The sequence below is a fragment of the Oryctolagus cuniculus genome, chromosome 7 (genome assembly GCF_051225735.1).
Source record: "Oryctolagus cuniculus isolate XC-2025 breed Fujian yellow rabbit chromosome 7, ASM5122573v1, whole genome shotgun sequence".
NCBI classification, from domain to species: domain Eukaryota; kingdom Metazoa; phylum Chordata; class Mammalia; order Lagomorpha; family Leporidae; genus Oryctolagus; species Oryctolagus cuniculus.
In genome coordinates this window covers 70,026,251-70,043,447 of record NC_142873.1, presented here as the reverse complement: position 1 = coordinate 70,043,447, position 17,197 = coordinate 70,026,251, and the positions used below count along the sequence as shown (strand labels likewise).

The window sequence follows — 17,197 nt, the reverse complement described above, 5'->3', positions numbered from 1 at the left end:
TAGTAAGAGTCTGATTCATTCACATGCTGTCAGATCATTCAGTTCTACTGATGGGCTTAAAAAATATATGAAATTTAGACTTAGCACATAGATTTCTAACATTTAAATGTACAATTCAGCTTTGTCTTCTAAATTCCTATAACCAAAAGGAGCACTAATGATAATACGAAGATAATGTTCAAATGTGTAGAGTCTGACACAGTGTAAGCAATCATTTATTTTGAAAATATGAATTATGTTTTTTTTTTTTAAATTATTTACTTCTTTGAAAGTCAAGAGTTGCAGACAGAGGGAGAAGAGAGATCTTCCATGGTTCACTCCAAATGGCCCCAACATCTGGAGCTGCGCCAATCTTTAGCCAGGAGCCAGGAACCAGGAACTTCTTCCAGGTCTCCCATGTGGGTGCAGCGGCCCAATCACTTGGGCCATTTTCTGCTGCTTTTCCCAGGTGCATGAGCAGGGAGCTAGAAGTGAAGCAGCCGGACGTGAACTGGCACCCATATAGGATGCCGGCATCACAGGTGGCGGCTTTACTTGCTACGCCATAATGCAGGTCCCTGAATTATTATTTTTAATAGGAAGTTTATCTCGTCTGTGATAAATAGTTCTGCATGAATTTTAGAAAATTTTTAGAAAACATTTGCCTTGTTCTGGCATCCTGATAACTTTGTGCTGGTAATCTAAGACACCTTTTGCTAGATCTAAAGGATTAAAAACAAAACAATATAAAAACAAAAACATTTGAAAAGGCATTTCCTGAATATAGGCACAAAGCAGTGTTTTATAAAGACATTTTATAATTAAAGAGGAAACTCAGAGTCACATATATGCACAGATATGGTTTCACAGCAATTTTGGATTGAAATTTTGAAAACATAATCATTTTAAGATTTATATAAAGCCATGACTGTCTTCAACCCCAGGCAGTAAGTTAGATCATGATACTCAACTTTACAAGGGTTACATGTCCTGTATGTGCATCATACTACTCCTTGAGAAATAATTTGTACACAGGTCCTACTAGTTTCAACAGCTTTTACAAGAAGGCAAAGTCAGGACCAGTGCTCTAGCATAGCAGGTAAAGCCACCACTTGAAGTGCCGGCATCCCACTGGTTCAAGTCCTGGCTGCTCCACATCTGATCCAGCTCTCTGCTATGACCTGGAAAAGCAGCAGAGGGAGGCCCAGGTGCTTGGACCCCTGCACCCTCGAGGGAGATCAGAAGAAGCTCGAGGCTACTGGCTTTAAATTGGCCCAGTGCTGGTCTTTGCAACCATTTGGGGAGTGAACCAGCGGATGGAAGATCTCTCTCTCTCTCTCTTTCTGCCTCTGCATCTTTATAACTCTGCCTTTCAAATAAATAGATAAATCTTAAAAAAAAAAAAAAAAAGAAGAAGAAGAAGAAGGCAAAGTGGGCAAACTGGGACCAGTGTTATGGCACAGCAGGATAAGCAGCAACTTGGAATGCCAGCATTCCATATTAGAATTCCGATTCAGGTCCACTTCCAATCCAGCACCCTTCTTTTTCTTTTTTTATTTATTTGACAGGTAGAGTTATAGACAGTGAGAGAGAGACAGACAGAGAAAAAGGTCGTCCTTCCATCGATTGACTCCCCAAATGGCCACTACAGCCAGCACTGCGCCGATCTGAAGCCAGGTGCTTCCTCCTGGTTTCCCATGCGGGTGCAGGGGCCCAAGTACTTGGGCCATCCTCCACTGCCTTCCCAGGCCATAGCAGAGAGCTGGACTGGAAGAAGGACAACCAGGACTAGAACCCGGTGCCTATATGGGATGCCAGCACTGCAGGTGGAGGATTAACCAAGTGAGCCATGGCACTGGTCTGTGCGAACATGTTTCTCACAAAGAATCTCCTTCATCCCTCTCCAGAAGAGAAAACACAAGAAGCAGCACCTGGTGCAAAGCCCCAGTTCCTGCTTCTTGGATGTGAAATACCCAGGATGTTACAAAATCACCATGTTTTTTAGCCTTGTACAAATGGTATTTTCATGTGTGGCCTGCTCCATTGTCCTCTGCCAGCCTTTAGGAGGAAAATACAGAGGGATCTTCCTTCAGAAGGAAGCAGCACTAAAAACACCTTGAAGTACTAAAGCACTAAAAGCACAGTGGGAAACAGTCCCAGTAAACACATTTTCGATATCAAAAAAAAAAAAACAAAAACAAAAACAAAAAACATGCCAGTGCCCCAGCTCACTTGGCTAATCCTCCGCCTGCAGCACCGGCACCCTGGGTTCTAGTCCCGGTTGGGGCGCCGGATTCTGTTCCGGTTGCTCCTCTTCCAGTCCAGCTCTCTGCTGTGGCCTGGGATGGCAGTGGAGGATGGCCCACGTGCTTGGGCCCTGCACCCGCATGGGAGACCAGGAGAAGTACCTGGCTCCTGGCTTCGGATCGGCACAAGCACGCCAGGCCGTGGCGGCCATTTTGGGGGTGAACCAACGGAAAAAGGAAGACTTTTCTCTCTGTCTCTCTCTCACTGTCTAACTCTGCCTGTCAAAAAAAAAAAAAAAAAAAAAAAAAGAAGGCAAAGTTATTACATTTGTAGTTAGACTATTTGGAGCAAAAAGACTTTGCTCATACAATCCTGTAGTGTGGCCAGCAGCTCTGGGAACCACAGGAACTACAACTTTGATACAGGATGGCTTTTCTGTTTGGGAGAGTCATGGTTTCAAAGGGGTAGAGCAAAAACCCTGATACTTTTTCTTTTCTTTGTCAGTCCTTCACATGGATCAGGACGTAAGCCCAATCATAAAGGTATAAAATGGAGAATAGAGTAACTGGAATCCCAAGTTTCTAGTCAAAGGACTGAAAGGCAGACCTATGGAACTAGGAAGTAGTATAGAAATCATGGAGGGTAGGATCCTAGGGTATTCTCAAAGTTGTTTATGAACCCCAAGGAGCACCCACAAATCACTAATACCTGGAAGTGATTCTCCTTAGCACAGCAAACAACCTCAAGAGCCAAATTATCCAAGAAAGGACCTCCTAAAACGCAGACTGAGTGGCACAAACCTGAGACTCATTCAAAGAGAGCTGCATGCAGTCTTTGAAAACTAAACTGATGTTGGAACCAGAGCCCACAAAAGGCAGACATATAATCATATTGTGAATATTGTGAATTTAGCCTAACGTTCTGCACTGAATTACCTACCACATGACCCAGAATTCTGTAACATAAAATTCAAAATGTCAAGGCTACAATCCAAAATTACTTGACAGAATACCACAAAAATTTCTAACTTGCTGAAGAAAAACAGTCAACAGATGTCAAAGTAAAGATGACATCAATGTTAGAATTATCCAACAAAGATCTTATGGCTGCTATTACAGAAATGTTTGAACAGCAATAACAAATAATACAGCAACAAATGTTAAAATAGGAAATAGAATATATAAAATGAACCTATTGTAAATCTTGGAATAGTTAGCAAAATTTTAAAAACATATAGAACAGACTCACTAGCAAAATGGAGAAAAAGGGGAATGAGTCAGTGAAGTTTAAACTACATCAATAGAAATTTTGCACCCTCAGTAACAGAAAAAATAGATTTAAAGGAACAATGATTAGAGCTCAAAATGTGTGGGGGGAAAAAAGTCATACATTAATATTATCACAGTTCCAAAAGAGAATAAAGTATCCCATGCCTAAAAAATATTTGAGGAACAAGTGGGTGTTTGGCCTAGTGCCACACTGGAGTGCCCAAATTTGCTGACTCCTGACTCTAGCTTCCCACAAAAGCAGACCCTGGAAGGCAGCAGTGATGTCTCAAGTCATTTGGTACCTGCCACCCTTGTAGGAGACCTGGATTGTATTACCCTCTCCTAGCCTACCCAGCTATATGCAAAGCAAACCAGCAGATGAGAGTTCTGTCTCACTGACATTCAAGTAAGTAAAAATAAAACAAAAAACCCCAAAAAACAAAAAAAAAATTCGAGAAAATAATAGCTGCAAACTTCCCAACGTTTAATGACATAAACCCAGATTCTAAATGCTGATTAATCCCCAAATAGATGAAATCCAAAATATTCATACCACATCAAACCATTCCAATCAAAGTCTCAAGCTCTTTTGCAGGTAACAAGCTCATTGCAAAATTTATATGAAAGGCACAGAAACTAGAATAGCTCCAACAACTTTGAAAAATGAATTAAGTTAGAGGCATCATCCTATCTGTTTTTAAGATATACCATAAAGCACCAGTACAAGTCCTGGCTGCTCCACTTCCAATCCAGCTCTCTGCCATGGCCTGGGAAAGCAGTGGAAGATGGCCCAAGTCCTTTGGCCCCTGCACCCACGTGGGAGACCCGGAAGAAGCTCATGGCTCTTAGCTTTGGATCGGCCCAGCTCTGGCCTTTGCAGCCATTTGGGATAGAAGATCTCTTTCTCTCACTCTCTCCCCGCCTCTCTGTAACTCTGCCTTTCAAGTAAATAAATAAATCTCTAAAACTAAAATAGTGAAGATAGTGTGGGGAAGAAGGATACACAGACCAACAGAACCATAAAGAGTGTCCAGAAACAGTCAAAATCATCCCTAGCTAACTGATAATCCTATGTAGAAGAAAAATCGTTGTTTAACAGCCAACAAATTTACTAAGCAAAGAGGTCTGATAAACTGATTAAGTCACAGAAATACATAGAGTTGGATTAACTGGCATTCATCAAAGCTATTTCTATTTTGAACTGACAAAAAGTATAAAACTCTGGTCAAGAGAGATAATAAGTAGAGTATTACTGAAAATTAGTAAGGGTCTAGCTTTGTTATGCAGTGAGTCAAGATGCCCATATCCATACTGGAGTGCTGGGTCAAGTCCTGGCTACTCTGCTTCTGATCCAGCTTCCTGCTAATGATCCCGAAGAAGTATCAGAAGGTGGCCCAGGTATTGGGCACCTGCCACCCATGCAGGAGACGAGGATACTTGGGAGTGAACCAGCAGATGGAAGATATCTGTCTCTCCTACTCTCTCTGACACTCTGCCTTTCTTTTCTTTTCTTTTTTTTTTTTTTTTAAAGATTTTATTTATTTATTTGAGAGGTAGAGTTACAGACAGTGAGAGGCAGAGACAGAGAGAAAGGTCTTCCTTCCATTGGTTCACTCCCCAGATGGCCGCAACGGCCGGGGCTGCACCGATCCGAAGCCAGGATCCAGGTGCTTCTTCCTGGTCTCCCATGCGGGTGCAGGGGCCCAAGGACTTGGACCATATTCTACTGCTTTCCCAGGCCATAGCAGAGAGCTGGATTCAAAGAGGGGCAGCCGGGATTAGAACCGGCGCCCATATGGGATGCTAGTGCCGCAGGAGGAGGATTAACCAAATGAGCCACGTTGCCGGCCCTGACACTCTGCCTTTCAAATAAATAAATAGAATTAGATTGAGACTATACACAATATATAATGGCATATTAACTGAATTACATGATATGATGAATCTTAGCTAATCCATTGTTGCCTTCAAACTTAAGTTGTTTAAAATTTTATTTTATAATCAGCAAGTTTTCCATTTATCTGCTTGGGTATGAAAGATGCTATTTAATGCCAAAAAGCAACTGTACATGGCTGGCTGAACATTTATAAGTAAACAATTACCTAACCTTCAAAATATAGCACAATATGAGCCACATAATTAGGATGTCAGCTAACCAAGACAGCCAATTTAGAAGAATGTTATTTTGTGGCACGTGCTCAGCTGAGCTTTAAATATGTAGGACTGCTGGGCAGAGATTTAGTCTTACCCACTCTGTTTATGGGTCATGATACCAGCTGTTGTCACACAACTTGTCCTAGTCAGGACTGCTGTCTTTTAAGAAAAAGGAAAATTATAAAAACAATATGTGATGTGTTACCAGTACTTTATCTGCTTTTCTTGCCATTCCTGGCATTTCTTCACTTTAAAGCTGGGATTCAAGTGACTCACATTCCAGTTACCTCTCCGTCATACTCTGTAACAACCACTTTGTATAAGTTGGTTTCATCAATTAAAACCATTTTTCAATGATTCTGTCTATGGACGCCTACTGAAAAGTCCAGCTTGGTCTGCTCCATGTGTGTACAGTCTGGAGAGCTGCCAAAAGAGCCGCAATGACAGACAATATTACAGGAAAAACCTCACTGGAGGAAAACAAACATGGTTGAGTCAAGCTCTTTCTTTGTGGTCACTTGTTTTATATGCAGTACATAAGCCCAAAGACTTGTTTAATTTGTTATACAAATATATATATACATCCATAGATGACTAAAATTAATATCAGACAATAGGATATGTCTATATTCAGACTCCATCGATGCTTTGAGATTCTGAGCTATTTTCTGGAATGGAAAACAGACTTAGCATCTCCACCTCCAGCGGATGCAGGCTGCCTCCTGTGATGATCAGGGAATGCAATGGTTCTCCCAAGTCCACAGTACACATTTGCTGTAAAGTGCCTGCTGCAATTTTCTGGTCCTCTGCTCCAACCCTGGCTAAGCCGACACACAGTGTCTCCTCAGTGATTGCTATGAAGGAAAAAAAAAAAGATACTACCATTCAGTTCGGCAAATGCATCATCTTGTCCAACATTCAAATTGGCATTAGTATCACAAGCATATTTAAAGAACCCACAATTATCTTAAATTTCTTTAAGTACTCATTATGGACCAATTATCCATTGAGTTTTCCAAGACTTTTTTGAATCATTTGCACTACCCAATACGTAATGAAGTATTTCCCAACTATACCCTTTCAGAATTCCAGAGGCATATATGAGTTCAAATTGTTAGGTCTGATAAACAAGTAGCTGCATCCATACTCTTTACCACTGCATAACATTTGTTTTTAAACAGATTGAAGAGACTGTGTTGTTTTTTTATTTATGTTTTTAAGAAACTAACTTGAGATATGTTCATATTCACCAAGATACTCTAGAAAAACCATGGGATACAAAGTAAATACATAGCTTCAGTTTCTGCTTGGCCACCTAATTAGATACTCAACAAACTTCAATTTCTCTCTCTCTTTTTTTTTTTTTTTTTGACAGAGTGGACAGTGAGAGAGAGACAGAGAGAAAGATCCTTTGCCGTTGGTTCACCCTCCAATGGCTGCCACGCTGCAGCCAGCGCATCCGATGGCAGGAGCCAGGTGCTTCTCCTGGTCTCCCGTGGGGTGCAGGGCCCAAGCACTTGGGCCATCCTCCACTGCACTCCCGGGCCACAGCAGAGAGCTGGCCTGGAAGAGGGGCAACCGGGACAGAATCCGGTGCCCCGACCAGGACTAGAACCCGGTGTGCCGGTGCCGCAAGGCGGAGGATTAGCCTAGTGAGCCGTGGCGCCAGCAATTTCTCTCATTTTTTAGCTCAGTATTCTTTCTCTTAAATGGTGGTTGTAAGGGCTAAGACACTGGATGTGAGAGTGTTAAACCACAGAGCACCTAACAGGTAGTGAATAGTAAGATATTTCTAGTGCTTTTAAGTTCAAAATAACCAAGCTTAGTTATACTAAGAATGATACTTTAGTACTATTCAATTTAGTGGTATAAATGAAAGGCTGGCCCTTTAATGGTTCTGTTATGTAGTTGGGAAAGTTGTTCTGCTTGAACAATATCAAACTGGGGCAAGTGGTTCAGACAAAGACAAGCAGGTGGGCAAAATCTCTGTACAAAGTTATGGATGTACAACATCATTGCAGCCAATTTGCTTTATGAATGTAAAATGGCCTACTAATATAAAGAAAACACACAATGGTCACTCAAGAATCTCTTAACATATCTTTTCTCTCACAGGACAGGCAGTCAGCACCTGATAACAGAATAACAGATTCATTTAGGAATCTCTCAAGACTTACTGCCAATAAACATTTTATCATGTACCATATACTCTGTCTATATATTAGAAATATAAATTTTGTTTTTACTCTAAAGAAAACTATTCCTATCTCAATGTTGAGAATGAGAAACAGTAGAATAAACATATTTTTGCAGAATAGGTATCATTAATTACAGCTTAAATTTGATTTTGTATTTTGCCAAAATATCTATACATTAACATATGTACATCAAATCTGATTCATATTTAATTTGTGAAAAAGCCTCACTTTCTGGAATGGTGTTAATTTTACTATAAAGAATTCTAATATTTTTCTTTTGGTACAAGTTAAAGCCTGTGAGATTTAAGTTAAAGTTAGAGGGAAATAAGACAAGAAACGGTACATTGCACACTGAGTCTTGCTCCAGAGGTGTAAATCATATGTGTCAGATGTTAAATCACATACATTTCTAAATGCAGCAGTGGAGGAATAACATGAGAACTCTTGAATACCTGGTTCTTCCCCTCGTATTCTTTGATTTTGCACAATCTCCAAAAGCTGCTGGGCTGCCTGGTTGACACTCATATACCGAGGAGGTTGATAGATCTTCCTTCCCCTGTAATGATAATACTAGATGCAATCTGTCCTAGCCATGAAATTACATAATACATTATTAAAGCAATTACTCCCCCAGGTATGCTGAAGCACCACAGTCTATATTCTGTTTGAAGTTTCCTCATGATGCCTACTTTAAATATACACTAAAGCATGGGTACAGTGATGGTTTTGTTTAAATTTCCTAAGCTTTTTAATCATGCTACTTCACATGTCCTCTGATGTTACTGAAATGATGGCAGATATAAAATTCTAACAAATACAGATGTCTAAAGTCAAAGTTATCTTTATTCAAAGTGATGCCTTAGGCAAAAATAATTCTAAATAAATGGCAACTTCTATACTCTTACTAAATGAAATTCTTTAGTGTTCTCTTTATTACCAAGGTTAGCCTATTTTTACTCTTTTCGCTTCTTGCTCTAAGAAAACTAAACTAAAGCAGTAAAACTCTGAAATCTCCCTGAATGGTTACTTCTGTATGCCTCAAAAGCCTAGCAGCTTTGCTCAGTAAGCATAATAATAAAGACAGCTCCTGTAGCTTATAAAACAATTCATCTAGATTATTTTACTGTCAAAACAATTCTCAGTCTGTGCTATCCAAAATAATATAATACAAATCACAAAAATAACAGTTAAAATTTTTTAAACTTAAAATTTTCTAGTGGCCACATTAGCAAAAGTAAAAAATGGCACATTTGATGTTAATGACACATTATCAATATAAACAAAATATATTTAAGTCTGATATGCACTTATAGCACATTTAATTAACTTACTTATCCAAAGATATATTTATTTATTTGAAAGGCAGATTTACAGAGAGAGAGAGAGAAAGACAGATCTTCCATTTGCTGTTTCACTCCCCAAATAGCCGCAATGGCCAGAGGTGGGCCAATCCAAAGGCAGGAGGCAGGAGATTCTTCTGGGTCTCTCCTATGTATGTGGGGACCCAAGAACTTGGGCCATCCTTCTTTGTTTTCCCAGGTGTGTTAGCTGGGAGCTGGAATAGAAGTGGAGCAGCCTGGAATTGAACTGGTGCCCATATGGGATGCTGGTGTCACAAATGGCAGCGCGACCCATGACACCACAACGCAAGCCCACACACATCTTAATTTAGATGTTAAATTTTTTTTGGAATTACTTGATATATATTTAAATTTCTTAAAATTTATGGCATAAAAATAGATTTACCAACTGAAATTAATTCAAACTTAAAATTTTTCCAATTTAAATGGAGTATCATTCTTAAACTAATTAAAATTAAATAAAAATTCAACTCCTCAGTCACATTAGCCACATTTCAAGTGCTCATTAGCCACATGTGGAGAGTGGCTATTATATTAACTACTGCCTCCATAAGCAAAAATGATTAGTACTACCATTAATATATGAGGAAAATAAGGTTCAGAAATAGAAGTGACTTGCCCATGAACAAGCAACTAGAGACAGACTCAGGATCATATTCATCTTCTGCTCCCATGTACTAATTCATTCCAAAAATATTTACTAATTGCCTACCAGATACCCACCACTATTCTCAGCACTGAGTCTATGAAATCTACTGTTATTTCCACTCTATCACGCTAGGTATCACTTCATAATAATAAAAGTATTTGATGTTTAACTTTTAATGAAAGCTGATTTTCAACAATCTCTGTAACTCAGGTCATTCAAGCAGAATGTATTGAATTACTTAAGGAATTAAAGTAGATGGAAGCATTCTCAGAATGAGAACTTACTTGATTAGATTTTCCAAAGACTGTTCCTTTACTTTGATGTCTGAAAGGAAGTGAAAATTTGTTCTTTTAATTTAATTAAGAACTTTATTATACACAATTCTATGTATAAGAGTTATCTAAAATTGGGGGCAACTTTCTTCCTACGTCTCCCAAAGCTCTCTTTCTTCACAGTTGTGTCTTGCCACTTTCATAAGGAAATACATAGAAGAGTGAAAACTTGTGGTTGTGTAAAGGTTACTGGTTAGGAAACAAACATGAGCTTGGCCCTGCTACCATCCTGCAGGGATCTAATTTCCTGTTGGGAAAGAAGACAAAGGAAAGAATTAAGTATTGGCACATATACTATCTAACAGCTAATCATAATCTTTGTTTTCAGTTCAACTAGCTGGTAACTGCAGAAACCCAACTGAAAAGTCTTGTTACATTCCTGTTCTTACCAATTTTTCAAGCACCGAAATGAAAGCTTCAATGGATGTAGCACAAATAGAAAAAAGCCTATTACCATATTTTGAAAAGAAACTTGCTTTCTTATAAATGGGGAAACATTTCATAGCTTGAGTAGGGCTTCAGAGCAGCAACCGTGTGTCGGACACTGTGCCAGCACTTGAGTAATAAAGGGACCTGACCAGACATCATCTCGTCGGTCATCAAGCCTGACAGACCAAGCCTCACGAAATAGGCGATTCCTCATACTTTTAAATCACTGATGGTCAGTGGAACTACTTGGTAAAAGGTAAAAAGCAGTATCTCTCTACATCCTCACAGGAACTCCGTACACAACAGCAACAGCAACAGCAACAGCTGCTTCCTGTTTTACATGCCAAAAACAAATGGTTCAGCCAAAGTTTGTTTTTGCAAAAATAAATATAGTGCAACTGAGAACTGAAGAGTATTTGATAGACTTCTGTAGCTTTCCTAAGTGTTTATAAAACATTTTTCTTTTAAAGTATACTAAAAAGATTGCTTAGAAAATATAGCAGAGATTAATCTCATATATACTTTTTTTTTTTTTTTTTTTTTTTTTTTGACAGGCAGAGTGGACAGTGAGAGAGAGACAGAGAGAAAGGTCTTCCTTTTGCCGTTGGTTCACCCTCCAATGGCCGCCGCTGCAGCCGGCGCACCGCGCTGATCCTGGCAGGAGCCAGGAGCCAGGTGCTTTTCCTGGTCTCCCATGGGGTGCAGGGCCCAAGCACCTGGGCCATCCTCCACTGCACTCCCTGGCCATAGCAGAGAGCTGGCCTGGAAGAGGGGCAACCGGGACAGAATCCGGCGCCCCAACCGGGACTAGAACCCGGTGTGCCGGCGCCGCAAGGTGGAGGATTAGCCTATTGAGCCACGGCGCCGGCCTCATATATACTTTTTTAAATGTTCTTGGAATGAGCACCAAAAGTACTTTTCAAGTTTGAAATACCAGTATTTTATATTTCTACTTGTCTGGTACTTATATGAAAAAATGAATATTTGTTACTGTAAATCTGACCTTCAATATAATTTACATTTAATGGTGTAAGGATTTACATTTCTTTTAAATGATGTTTATGAGATTTTAAAAAATTTAACACATTTATTATTCATTTACCTTGGGTTTCTAAATGTTCATTGTTATTAGAAATATCTATACAACTAATGCTTTTATTAACCTCAGATTACATCAGATAATTGCTCTTGTCTTTCTAAGTAAGTTTTATATTTTTTGTGGTCCTCTACCATGGTTTATTCTCAGTAATCAATACAAGGTTTGGAATGTAACAAGCATACTAATTTAAGAGAACCTAAACCCATACTAATTTAAGTGAAGAGAATGTAATATGATTAAATGATGAGATCCATGGTTTGAGGATTTGGAATCATGACATCCTACATTTCACACCCTGTTCCTGCTTTTGTTTAAGGAGCAAGGAAGATACATTGTTTAACCTTGTTTGTCTTTTCCCAGGAAAGCTAAGAAAAGAGACAGCTCTTAGAAAGAAAACTCAAGAGCCAAAGTTCTGGTTTGCCCTTCCTGTCTCTCTATACAACAGAACTTAATTGTTCTTTAAACTTTCATGTGCATTAATACATTGGTTCCAAATTAGATTACAAAACTCTGAGGAAAGGATCCATGGCTAAAATTCAGTATTCCAAAAGAATCTAACTCCATGTTGAGTACAGATTAAGCACTCAATAAATACTTAAAAATAATTTTTTTACCTGTGTTCCTAAAGTTTTCCAAAAAATAAATGGGGATTGCTTTCCTTCCTTCCATTGTTAGTGGATGTATGGAAAGGTTATCAGGTAGCCTGCCTCTTAGAGTCTTCCTCTATTTTTAAACTCTCAATCTTCTTGTAAAACACACATACACTCTAGTATCTGAGCTCCAATAATTCACCATATTTCATCCCTCAGTTACACATACTTGTGTAATAGCTTCACCGACCGTTCTGTGTTGACCTTCTGTTTCTGGGCTTCAATAGACATAAGCCTTGGCTAACAAGATGAGTATATCTGATGGTACAGTCCATACCAATTAATGAAGTGCTTTCAGGTGTTCTGGTTAGTAAAAACTAAAAAAAGTTAAGACCCTTTTCTCTTTTCACATGGAAAATCCAAGGACAAAACTATAAAGCTAATTAATTATTATTAATGAAACACTAAATCACACTGGCAAAAAAATAGAACAGGAAAATATATTGTACCAGCTAATGATATGTGCAATATAGATAGGCATAACCCAAAAAAGAAAATGTTAGAGAAGCATTTATGGCCTGATCTAGGTCTGGGATTTATAGGACAAATGGAATGTACTCTGGCTAGAATTAAATGAACTAGCAAGAGTTAAAGATTTCTGGGGTAATAACCAAGTCTGACAAAAAACTTCCAACCAATTAATGTCCATAAATATTTATTGAACAGCTACACTGTGCCAGATTTCTAGACATTAGGAAGACAGCAATAAACAAGACAAAGTTCTAGCTCTTATGAAGTACGGAAGAAATAAATCAAGTTGGTAAGATAATTCAGATGGGTTATATGACTATGAAGGAAAATAATGTAATGGGAAATAGCGTTACTGGGGGGCGCAGGGCACAGTACATGAGATTAGATAAAATTTCACTCTAGATCAGGACATGGCAAATTCTTTAAAAGCAAAAATTTAGGTTGAGGGACATAAGGCCTCTGTCACAAACACTCATTGCTATCATTGTAGCTCCAAAGTAGCCACAGATTAAAATACATAAATGAATGTGTGTGGGTGTGTTCCAGTAAACCACCTTTACAAAACAAGCAGAAAGCCAGAATGGATTCATGGGCACTGAATATTAATTTCCAATTTCTATGGGGTGGGGAGGCTTTTTTCTGCCAAGGGCCAATTGGCTATGTATAACATCATTTGTGGACCACACAAAATTATTAACTTAAAAATCAGCCTGCTATAGATTTACAGAATTCCAAGTCCCACTTGCAGTTGCCTTGGGAGGGCCAGACCAAGTGATTCCGCAGACCTTACATGGACTGCAGACCAGATGTTCAGCACTCCTACAAATGCCAACCATTGGTAAAAGTGAGTTATGAACTTCTTTTATTAAGACATACTGATTGTCTTACAAAATTGATGTACAAAATTATATACTATTGAACAGCTGAGAACTGGCTATATTATGCAAATAACTTGAAAGTTTTTGACAGATAGAAACTTTTCCTAATGTTTTGAGTATCTGTATTATCACAGAGGTCAACATCATGGGTTCATCCTTGGCTCTTTCCCTAGGGGTAGGCATTCTGCTCAGTGACTTCACATTGTGTATCATCAAATTAGTACAATTTGAAACATGAGCCCAGGACTGATGTCAGTATGTGAGTTTTTGTAACCAGTAAATGATGGAGTAATCACATGAGTGAGTACAAGTATTTATGAACTTTTCAGTAATCTGACATACAAAAGATTGAAAATTATAGAACAATTTTTTTTTAACAACAAACAAAGGTATCCTGGACTTTCATCACAAATTTTAGAGGCCTGGCTCTAAACAGCTCTGGGAGGACGGGGAGATTATTCCCATTTAATAAATGTGAAGGCAAAGATAATGGCATGTTTATAATATTCTCCAGATAATTAGTATGAGTACCGGGATTATGTCTTCGGATACCAACTGTAAATAATATATCAAAGTCATCAAAAATGTTAGTTAGCTATACTCTGTTCATCAGAGATTAAAGCTTTGAAACCAGTATTTCTTTTTACAACATATGCTAATAGAATAGGTGCCTACTAATGAACGTGAACCAGTTCAATTTCAGAGACTGCTTGAAAGCAAAGTCCATTCTTGTCTAAAGCTCAGTATCATTAGCCTTGCCCACAACAATAGCAATCTCAGTTGTTTCCACAAAGAAAAAGGATGTGGGCAGGATAGTGCAATGTAAAGAGCTGGAAACAGCAGACTTTGTAGATTCTACCAGTTTGCCACCAATAATCAGCTGGAGGACTTTAGGGAAATGATTCAATATTCTGGCCCTCAACTTCATCTGTAAAACAGGTCTCAGTAAGATAATTTTGAGGTTTTCTAGATCAATCATTTTGTGATTCTGATAGCATTAATACTGTAGTATGCAAAGAACAACCCTAGGAAAATGTGGCATGGTGCTTGAGAAGACTTTTGCTCAATATAAGTCTGTTGAACTGGAATACACTAAAAAAAAAGGAACCTGATGGACAAATGTCAAGTAGGAAAGTTGGAGAAGATCTATCAGGTCATATAAGGGAGAGTAACATGAAATGTACATGCAGGAGTAGCCATGTGGTATTGTAGAAGATGCCTGTCTCCCTGGGAGTCTGGCATACAGTGTAGCATGCACATTACTTTTAGTTAGTTACAGTTTTCAACTTAACACAAAATCAAAATATGAACCATATGACAACTTCACATTGCAACTCTAAGGAAACTCCAAAACCCTTACCTAGTAAGCATAACGTGTGCATGCCATTTTCTCTGTTCTTCTTTACTTTGTCAAAGAAGCTTTCGGGTCTCCAGGTATCTGTCCAAAAAACAATAGACACTGTCTCTCCAAAATTATACAACTAAAAAAAAAAAAAAAAACATGAATTAGTGATGGAACAATTCACTAACTACTAGTTCATAAACAAGAAGAGAATTTAATCCCTTTATAACCAAATAAAAAATGAGAACCAGACTGGAGATGGCTCAGGAGTCTAATCTGTCAGAAAGAAAAGGGAATAAACATTGGTTCAAAGAGCTGGTGTCCTTCTGAGGCATCTTTCCTCAGGAAGCTTCTAGCATACTTTATGCCTTCAAGATAGGAACATGTGCAGCCAATCCGTAATTCAGCTATGTAGCCACTACAAACATCGAAACACACAGAACCCATAAGGGAAAAAAATACCTCAGACATCAAAGCAGTAAGAGCAGTTTTCACAAGGCTAATATTATTATTCACTTTTTATAGACTGCCAAGATCAATTGATTACCCAAGGTCACACAGCTAATTGTTAATAAAAAAAAAAGAGATACTTGAACCTAAGTCTGAGGGAATGCTCCTTTCTACCCTCTCATTTCAATAAAATTCACCATTGTATACTCACTGCAGTCATTGCTCAAAACCTGCACTCCCTTTACATACCCAAGATTCTATTTGTTCCTTCACTACAACCTTCAATGATGAAGGCCTTTCCCCTAACATCTTCCTTCTCCCTTCAGTGGCTTACCCCATTTCGCCATGACTACAACGGTGAAGTCTGCTTTCTGATGCAGGCTGGCTGCACCAGTCCAATTGAGTCTGATTACAAATCATTTAAAAAAAATATTGATTGATTTGAGATGTAGAGTTAGAGGAAGAGAGAGAGAGAGAGACAGATAGAGATCTTCCATTTGCTGGTCCACCTCCTAGAGGGCCACAGGGGTCAGGGGCCAGGCTGATGCTAGGAGCCAGGAGTTTCTTCCAGATCTCCAATGTGGGTGGCAGGGGCCCAAATACTTGAATCATCTTCTGCAGCTTTTCCCAGGCCATTAGCAGGGACCTGGATCAGAAGTGGAGCAGCCAGCACACAAACTGGTACCCATATGGGATGCTGGTGTTGCAGGTGGCAGTTTACCCGTTATGCCACAACGTCAGCCCCTGAATCCAAATCTTATCCTGAGGAAATTTAGTTTTGAATACTGACCCTGCAACTTGTTAGCTGTGAGACATTAGTCTAAACCTAGAAGGATATCTTTAAAAGTTCATAGGAAAAATGGAATTTTAAAATGCTTATTTTGGTGCTCCCCCCCAAAAAAATTAAATGCAAGCATACAAGTGTCTTCAAAAAGTTCATGGGGCTAGCTAGCACTGTGGCATAGCAGGTAAAGCCACCACTGCCTGCAGTGCTGGGGTTCCACATAAGCTCCAGTGCAAGTCCTGGCTGCTCCACTTCCTGTCCAGCTCTCTGCTGTGACCTGGGAACGCAGTAAAAGATGGTCCAAGTCCTTGGGCCCCTGTACCCATGTGGGAGACCTGGAGGAGGCTCCTGGCTCCTGGCTCCTGGCTTTGGATCAGCCCAGACCTGGCTGTTGGGGAGTAAAGCCATTTGGGGAGAAGACCTCTCTCTCTTTCTCCCTCTCTGTAGCTCTGCCTTTCAAATAAATAAATTAATCTTAAAAAAAAAAAAAAAGAAAGAAAAAAAAAGGTCATGGGGCATGCATTTAGCATAGCACTTAAAGACACTCACATCTCCACATCAGAGTACTTGGGTTTGCTATCCAGCTCTGACACCTGGCTCCAGGGGCTCCTGACTCCAGCTTCCAGCTAATGCAAACCCTGGAGGCAGCACATGATAAGTAGTTGGGTCCTTCCCACAGACATGGGAGACCAGGACTGAATTCCTTGCTCCTGGCTTGGCCTAGTCCTAGCTGTTAAGGGAATTTAGGGAGTAAACCAGCAGATGGGCACTCTCTCTCTCAAATAATTACTTCAAAAAGTTCATGAAAATGTGCATTACAAATTAATTATGCATTAATTTCAAAAATTTTTGCATAACAAAAAACATTTTAAAGTCCATTTTCCATGAACTTTTTGAAGTATTCTC

At 39.2% G+C, this 17,197-nt stretch overlaps 1 protein-coding gene and 1 pseudogene across 10 annotated transcripts in view; one reads left to right on the top strand and one right to left on the bottom strand.

Moving 5' to 3' along the window:
- Window positions 1-1,684: 1,684 nt before the first annotated feature.
- Window positions 1,685-2,226, top strand: LOC149125605 (small ribosomal subunit protein eS27 pseudogene; annotated as a pseudogene).
- A 3,241-nt stretch (window positions 2,227-5,467) lies between these two features.
- The window catches only part of DPH5 (diphthamide biosynthesis 5), a 37,761-nt gene continuing 26,031 nt past the window's right edge, over window positions 5,468-17,197 (bottom strand). For 5 of the 10 annotated variants that reach the window (XM_008264811.4, XM_002715829.5, XM_008264810.5 and 2 more), the window contains exons 5-8: window positions 15,076-15,196; window positions 10,141-10,180; window positions 8,299-8,402; window positions 5,468-6,502 (exon numbers count right to left, since the gene is read on the bottom strand). In XM_008264811.4, the coding sequence (XP_008263033.2) occupies window positions 6,279-6,502; window positions 8,299-8,402; window positions 10,141-10,180; window positions 15,076-15,196 (489 nt within the window). In that variant the 3' untranslated portion in view covers window positions 5,468-6,278. Of the gene's footprint in view, window positions 6,503-8,298; window positions 8,403-10,140; window positions 10,436-15,075; window positions 15,197-17,197 lie in introns of all 10 variants that reach the window. The other 5 variants (XR_016210823.1, XR_016210820.1, XR_016210821.1 and 2 more) reach the window with 1 other exon arrangement.